Raw genomic sequence first — 7,583 nt, 5'->3', positions numbered from 1 at the left:
GCCCCCCGGCATCAGCAGGAGCAGCTGGTGCCCATCCTGGAGAAGTTCTGCTTCACACCGCACGTGGAGACTGGGTGCCTGGCTGGGAACCTGGCCCTGCAGGAGGAGCTGCAGCTGTGTGTGGGTGAGTCTTTTGCACCCACCACCCTCATCCCGGGGCCCAGCTCCCAGTTCCCAGGCCCCGTTATCCCATCACAGCCTCTCCTACGTGTGGGGTCTACCTCTGCCTTCCCCTGTGAGTGCCCCTGGCTTCCCCCTACCTGGAGCTGATGTCTTCAGAGGGGGCCTTGGCAGAGAGGTGACAGATTTCGCCCCTCTTGTCTGTACCACCAGCCAGCTGCACAGGCGTGAGACCACCCTCTACCCAGGGCTCATGCCCAAGCTGAGGGGTGCGGGATGGTGGGGGGAGCTGGGGAGGGGCAGCCAGGGCCGGCAAAGCATGGAACCCATCCTCTGGGGAACCCATCCTCTGGGGCTCACAGCTGCATGGGGGGCAGGGCTGCCCTTTGCCCACCTAGTGTACCAATGGTCAGTGCCAGTTTCCAGCCCTGGAGGACTGGACAGTCCACTCCATCCCTCTTATCTTCCGTCAGTGGGCAGAACCAGGTAGTGGGTTCTGCTCCAAGCAGTCACTAGTTCCTGGTCGGGGGAGCTTCAGGAACCCCAGCCCAGCTGAGGCTCTTCCCTGACATGTGACTCTCCCCTCCCCAGGGCTGGCACAGGCACTGCAGACCAAGGTGGCCCAGCAGGGGATAAAGATGGTGGTTCCTGGGCTGGATGGTGCCCAGGCTCCCCAGGAGGCCCCACAGCAAGGCCTGCCTCGGCTGCTGGCCACCGCCTGCCAGCTGCAACTCAACGGGAACTTGCAGATGGAGATGGGCCAGATCCTAGCCCAGGAGAGAGCCCTGCTGTGTGATGACCCCCTGCTCAGTGGGCTCCTCAACTCCCCAGCACTCAAGGCGTGCGTGGACACTGCCCTGGAGAACATGACCAGCCTCAAGATGAAGGCGGTGGAGGTGGGTGTCCCGCGCGGCCGCAGGCCCAGTGCCCAAGGACTCAGATATCGGCAGTCCCGAACCTAAGGGAGGGCCGGGGCCTCTCAGACGTGAGGTCGCCCAACTCAAGATGGAGCTGAGGCTGCCCAGACACCGAAGGGGAAGGGGGCACTGAAGGGACTGGTTCCAGGGGTGTGGTGGGCAGGGCAGCACTGGCCAATGACCTCTGCAGAATCGGTGGGTGGGCCTTTCTGGGAAACACCCAGCTGAGGTGGGGGGACGCCTGCCCAGGGGCAGCTGATCCAAGAAGCTATTCCATCCCAGGTGCTAGCTGGTGACGGCCAACTGTATTCCCGCATCCCCACGCTGCTCAACCCCCAGCCCCTGCTGGAGCTGGACTACACAGCCACTGACCGCCACCCCCAGGCCCTGGAGGCTGCCCAGGCCAAGTTGCAGCAGCTCGATATAACCCAGGGCCAGTGGGACCCCTCCGACCCGGCCCCCAGCAACCTGGGTGGGGCCAACCTCGTGGTGTGCAACTATGCCTTAGCCAGCCTCGGTGACCCGGCCACGGCTGTCGGCAATATGGTGGCTGCCCTCAAGGAGGGAGGCTTCCTGTTGCTGCACACGCTGCTCAGAGGACACCCCTTGGGAGAGACTGTCACCTTCCTCACTTGCCCTGAGCCACAACAAGGCCAACGGCACCTCCTGAGCCAGGTACAGGCGGAGCCGGGATTGGGTGGATGGGGCTGGGGGGGCGGGACCGGGAGGCTGCAGAGCCCTGACCCCCTCAACTCACAGGATGAGTGGGAGCGCCTGTTTGCTGGTGCGTCCCTGCACCTGGTGGCCCTGAAGAAGTCCTTCTACGGCTCGGTGCTCTTCCTGTGCCGCCGGCTGGCCCCGCTTGACAGCCCAATCTTCCTGCCTGTGGAGGACACCAGCTTCCAGTGGGTTGACTCCCTGAAGGTCAGTCCTTCCCAGCCCCTACCAGGCCAGGCTGACCCGGCTCCAGTGTCGGGACCTGGGGGAATCCCCCCCATCAGGCAACCCTTCCCTCGTCAACCCTTCCTTTATCCTTCTACAGAACATCCTGGCCGATTCCTCCTCCCGGCCCGTATGGCTCATGGCTGTTGGCTGCACCACCTCAGGGGTCGTGGGCTTGGTGAACTGTCTCCGGAAAGAGCCTGAAGGGCACCGGATTCGGTGAGATGCCCACTGCGCTACGTGCCCCTTGCCCCCGGGACCCAACCACAGCCTCCCCTCACCTGTCTGGCTGCCCACAGGTGCGTCCTGGTGTCTAACCTCAACAGCACGTCCCCCATCCCTGAGACAGACCCGAAGTCCTTGGAGCTGCAGAAGGTGCTCCAGAGTGACCTGGTGATGAATGTCTACCGTGATGGGGCCTGGGGAGCGTTCCGCCACTTCCCACTGGAACAAGGTGAGCCCCCCGGGACTGCCCTGCTCCTCCGGGTTCCTCGCCTCCCAGCTGGGTGGACTGAGGAGAGGGCAAGAGGACTCTGGCTGGAAGCCCTGCTCCAGGCCAGGGCCACATGCGATCCTAGGGGCTCCACTTTCTGTCACCCCCTAGACAAGCCCGAGGAGCAGACAGAGCATGCCTTCATAAATGTCCTCACCCGAGGGGACCTGTCTTCCATCCGCTGGGTCTGCTCCCCTCTGCGCCACAGCCAGCCCACGGCCCCTGGCTTCCAGCTCTGCACCATCTATTATGCCTCCCTCAACTTCCGCGACATCATGCTGGCCACGGGCAAGCTGTCCCCCGACGCCATCCCAGGTACAGGCAGCCCACGGTAGGGGGACCAGAACAAAGACCCCCCCACCCCGGGGCCGGGGCCTGGGACGAGAAGGGTCCTCACCCAACAGTGCTCAGGAACCTGGGAGGCTCCTCCCAGTGAGGTCAGGGGCTCACTCACCCGCCATCTGCCCCCAGGAAATTGGGCCTCTCGGAACTGCCTGCTAGGCATGGAGTTCTCTGGCCGAGATGCCAGCGGGAAGCGTGTGATGGGGCTGGTACCCGCCGAAGGCCTGGCCACCTCCACTCTGGTGCCTCAGAGCTTCCTGTGGGACGTGCCTTCCAACTGGTGAGTCACCAGGGCTGGGACCTGGGGCCCGACATGGACGTGGCTGGGCATCAGGCCAGAGCTGACCCCTGCACTGTGCCCTTAGGACCCTGGAGGAGGCCGCCTCGGTGCCCGTTGTCTACAGCACAGCCTACTACGCGCTGATGGTCCGCGGGCGCATGCAGCCAGGCGAGACAGTGCTCATTCACTCGGGCTCCGGCGGCGTAGGCCAGGCTGCCATCGCCATCGCCCTCAGCCTGGGCTGCCGTGTTTTCACCACTGTGGGTAAGCCTCCAACCCTTCCCAGAGCCCAGGATTGTCTGCCTGGCAGCGCTGCTAAAGCCCAGACTCACCAGGTGTGCCTCTCTCTGCCAGGGTCAGCCGAAAAGCGGGCATACCTCCAGTCCAGGTTCCCCCAGCTCAACGAAACCAGCTTTGCCAACTCCCGGGACACATCCTTTGAGCAGCATGTGCTGTGGCACACAGCCGGGAAGGGTGAGTGGTCCCCATCACTCACCACCCACCATCCGCCTGTATCCTCAGCCCCCTCCTCCTCCCATCCCCCACTCAGAAGGGTGAGTGGTCCCCATCACCACCACCCACCATCCGCCTGTATCCTCAGCCCCCTCCTCCTCCCATCCCCCACTCACCAGCCAAGCTGGAGGAGACGCTGGCCCATGCTGGGACAGGGTCTAGACCTTCAGACTCATGTCAGGTTGGCCGGGCTGTGACCTTCACTATGGGGACCCGGCTTGCCCCCCATCCCAAGGTGCTGACCTGGTCCTCAACTCCCTGGCGGAAGAGAAGCTTCAGGCCAGTGTGCGGTGCCTGGCCCAGCACGGTCGATTCCTGGAAATTGGCAAATTTGACCTTTCCAAAAACCACCCCCTGGGTGAGATGGGGCGGCAGGCCTGGTGGGTGGCTGGGTGGGCAGGGGGCTGTTGGGCAGAGTGGGGGTCTGCAGGGTGGTAGGCTGTGGGCTATGTGGTGAGGCCCCCCGCCTGCCCACCTGTCCAGGCATGGCCATCTTCCTGAAGAACGTGACTTTCCACGGGATCCTACTGGACTCTCTCTTTGAAGAAAACAACACCATGTGGCAGGAAGTGTCGACACTGCTGAAGGCGGGCATCCGGGAGGGTGTGGTGCAGCCCCTCAAGCGAACAGTGTTCCCCAGGACCCAGGCGGAGGACGCCTTCCGCTACATGGCCCAGGGCAAACACATCGGCAAAGTGGTCATTCAGGTGAGTGGGGGGGCCCTGGGGGTCTCTGGCCCCAGCCCTGGCCCCTGCCAGCAGTGCGTGAACAGGGGCCCTGCTTGGGCTGCAGGTACGTGAGGAAGAGCAGGAGGCGGTGCTGCACGGGACCAAACCCACCCAGATGGTGGCCTTGTGCAAGACCTTCTGCCCAGCCCACAAGAGCTACATCATCACTGGGGGCCTGGGTGGCTTTGGCCTAGAGCTGGCCCACTGGCTCGTGGAGCGAGGGGCCCAGAAGCTGGTGCTGACCTCCCGCTCTGGGATCCGCACAGGTGAGTGGCCTGAGGGTGGGGCAGTGGGAAGAGCCTCCTTCAGACCCCTTTATGGTGCTCTCAGGGCACCTAGGCTTGGGACCAGACCTTCATTTGCCCATCCCCTCCCACTGTCTGTCCCATAGGCTACCAAGCCAGGCAGGTCCACGAGTGGAGACGCCAGGGTGTGCAGGTCCTGGTGTCCACCAGCGACGTCAGCTCACTGGATGGCACCCGGAGCCTTATCACTGAGGCCGCCCAGCTTGGGCCCGTGGGAGGCATCTTCAACCTGGCCGTGGTGAGGACGGCTTTAGAGGGGCTGGAGCCAGCTGCCCAGGGAAGGGCCCCTCCTAAGAAGCCCTCCAAAGGCCTGGGGCCGAGGCAGGTGCTAAGATCCCCTCACCCCAGGTCCTGAGAGATGCCATGCTGGATAACCAGACCCCTGAGTTCTTCCAGGACGTCAACAAGCCCAAGTACAATGGCACCCTGAACTTGGACAGGTGGGCTCCTCCCTTCTCCTCTCCCGCCTTCTCCCTGCACAGCCCTTGCACTGGTGTCCAGAGACCTGGCCATGGGCCTCTGCTGGGGTCTGACCACAGGTCCAGGGAAGGGGAGGCGGTTTGGCGGGTAAGCAGGAGTCCTGGGCATGACAGCCGGGGGGCTGGGGAATCCGGCTGGGGGTGACTTAAGAACCCACAGGGTGACCCGGGAGGCATGCCCGGAGCTGGACTACTTCGTGGTCTTCTCCTCTGTGAGCTGCGGGCGTGGCAATGCCGGCCAGACCAACTACGGGTTCGCCAACTCCACCATGGAGCGCATATGTGAGAAGCGTCGGCACGACGGCCTCCCAGGTGGGCCCACCTGCCACTCCCCGATTGGTGCGGTCCCACCCTCATAACTACCCCGACTCACCACAGCGCCACTGCCCACCCACAGGCCTCGCCGTGCAGTGGGGTGCGATTGCTGACGTGGGCCTCCTCATGGAGCTGAAGGGCACTAAAGACAAAGCCATCGGCGGGACACTGCCCCAGCGCATCACCTCCTGCATGGAGGTGCTAGACCTCTTCCTGAACCAGCCCCACCCCGTCCTGAGCAGCTTTGTGTTGGCAGAGAAGGCTACATCCCGTGGCCCCAGCGGCAGCCACCAGGACCTCGTGAAGGCTGTGACTCACATCCTGGGTGAGGCAGCACCCTGCCCCCTCGCCACCGGTAGACACTCGTCTCCCGAGTCTGGTCTCCCAGGCTGCAAAGGGGGGCGTGCTGGGCTTGCTCATGGAGGGAGAGGCATAGGTGGTCTGTGCAGAGTTGGGTGGGGGCTGTGGGTCCCATGGTACCATCTGTTCAGTTCAGTCGCTCAGTCTTGTCCGACTCTTTGCGACCCCGTGAATCGCAGCATGCCAGGCCTCCCTGTCCGTCACCAACTCCTGGAGTTTACTCAAACTCATGTCCAGGGTACAATACCCACCCAGGGCCCCTCCCGCGTTGCCAACTGAGCTGCCTCCCCACCCCCCAGGCATCCGTGACTTGGCCACCGTCAACCTGGACAGCTCGCTTTCAGACCTTGGCCTCGACTCACTCATGGGCGTGGAGGTGCGCCAGATGCTAGAGCGTGAGCACAACCTGCTGCTGTCCATGCGGGAAATCCGGCAGCTCACAATCCACAAGCTGCAGGAGATTTCCGCGCAGGCTGGCACAGCTGATGGTAGGTATGGAGGGGGTGTCCCCAAAGCAGCACTGTCCCCTCAGGGCTCTTGGCCTCCGAGCAGGTCAGGGCTTGTCCATCTGGCCCCTTCCTGAGAGGCCTCCTTGGGCGCCCAGCGCCCCCACCCATCTGCCCTGGCCACCCGTGGCCGACGGGTGTGCATGTCTGTGTGTTTGTGGCAGGGGACCCTATGGTATCATCCCTGGTATCTGCCCCTCTTCACAGAGCTGACGGACTCCACACCCAAATTCGGCAGCCCTGCCCAGTCGCAGACCCAGCTGAACCTGAGCACCCTGCTGGTGAACCCCGAGGGCCCGACCTTGACACGGCTCAACTCGGTGCAGAGCTCCGAGCGGCCCCTCTTCCTGGTGCACCCCATCGAGGGCTCCACCACCGTGTTCCACAGCCTGGCCGCCAAGCTCAGCATCCCCACCTATGGCCTACAGTGTACAGGAGGTATGTCAGGGGCCTACGGGGCTGCCCCCCAGGGAGTTGGGGATGGCAAGGCACCTGCAGACGAGGGCTAAGCCTCATGCTGTGCCCGCAGCGGCACCTCTGGACAGCATCCAGAGCCTGGCCACCTACTACATCGAGTGCATCAGGCAAGTGCAGCCAGAGGGGCCCTACCGCATCGCTGGCTACTCCTACGGGGCCTGCGTGGCTTTCGAGATGTGCTCACAGCTGCAGGCCCAGCAGAACGCTGGCCCCACGAACAACAGCCTCTTCCTGTTTGACGGCTCGCACACCTTCGTGATGGCCTACACTCAGGTGAGTGCGGCAGCGGACGGGAGTCCGCAGGCCCAGCCCCTTGTACCTGCCACTGCAACAGCTCTTCCTCCCTTTGCAGAGCTACCGGGCCAAGATGAACCCCGGCTGCGAGGCAGAGGCCGAGGCCGAGGCCATGTGCTTCTTCATGCAGCAGTTCACGGAGGCGGAGCATAGTAGGGTGAGTCGACCCGGCGTGGGGCCCGGCCTCCCGATGCCCCCGCCCCCGCCCCCGGCGCTGCTCGCTCACTGTCCTGTCCTACAGGTGCTGGAGGCCCTCCTGCCCCTCGGGGATCTGGAGGCGCGTGTGGCAGCCACCGTCGAGCTGATCGTGCAGAGCCACGCGGGCCTGGACCGGCACGCGCTCAGCTTTGCTGCGCGTTCCTTCTACCACAAGCTGCGCGCCGCGGAGGAGTACACGCCGCGGGCTACCTACCACGGCAACGTGACGCTGCTGCGCGCCAAGATGGGCAGCGCCTACCAGGAGGGCCTGGGCGCCGACTACAATCTGTCCCAGGTGTGCGACGGCAAGGTGT

At 64.2% G+C, this 7,583-nt stretch overlaps 1 protein-coding gene across 1 annotated transcript in view; it reads left to right on the top strand.

Moving 5' to 3' along the window:
- Positions 1-7,583, top strand: part of FASN (fatty acid synthase) — a 34,887-nt gene that overhangs the window by 10,783 nt on the left and 16,521 nt on the right. The window contains exons 22-43 of the mRNA XM_010856543.1: positions 4-124; positions 712-1,016; positions 1,320-1,712; positions 1,797-1,961; positions 2,080-2,198; positions 2,279-2,433; positions 2,584-2,787; positions 2,944-3,094; positions 3,180-3,358; positions 3,449-3,568; positions 3,843-3,965; positions 4,091-4,314; positions 4,400-4,601; positions 4,727-4,878; positions 4,989-5,080; positions 5,280-5,431; positions 5,517-5,759; positions 6,094-6,282; positions 6,508-6,738; positions 6,830-7,050; positions 7,130-7,228; positions 7,313-7,579. Coding sequence (XP_010854845.1) covers positions 4-124; positions 712-1,016; positions 1,320-1,712; positions 1,797-1,961; positions 2,080-2,198; positions 2,279-2,433; positions 2,584-2,787; positions 2,944-3,094; positions 3,180-3,358; positions 3,449-3,568; positions 3,843-3,965; positions 4,091-4,314; positions 4,400-4,601; positions 4,727-4,878; positions 4,989-5,080; positions 5,280-5,431; positions 5,517-5,759; positions 6,094-6,282; positions 6,508-6,738; positions 6,830-7,050; positions 7,130-7,228; positions 7,313-7,579 — 4,107 coding nt within the window. The remainder of the gene's footprint in view (positions 1-3; positions 125-711; positions 1,017-1,319; positions 1,713-1,796; positions 1,962-2,079; positions 2,199-2,278; positions 2,434-2,583; positions 2,788-2,943; positions 3,095-3,179; positions 3,359-3,448; positions 3,569-3,842; positions 3,966-4,090; positions 4,315-4,399; positions 4,602-4,726; positions 4,879-4,988; positions 5,081-5,279; positions 5,432-5,516; positions 5,760-6,093; positions 6,283-6,507; positions 6,739-6,829; positions 7,051-7,129; positions 7,229-7,312; positions 7,580-7,583) is intronic.

This window comes from Bison bison, unplaced genomic scaffold (assembly GCF_000754665.1).
Source record: "Bison bison bison isolate TAMUID 2011002044 unplaced genomic scaffold, Bison_UMD1.0 scf7180017864371, whole genome shotgun sequence".
Lineage (NCBI taxonomy): Eukaryota > Metazoa > Chordata > Mammalia > Artiodactyla > Bovidae > Bison > Bison bison.
Note: the sequence above shows the minus strand (reverse complement) of the source record. Positions and strands in the feature narration are given on the sequence as shown.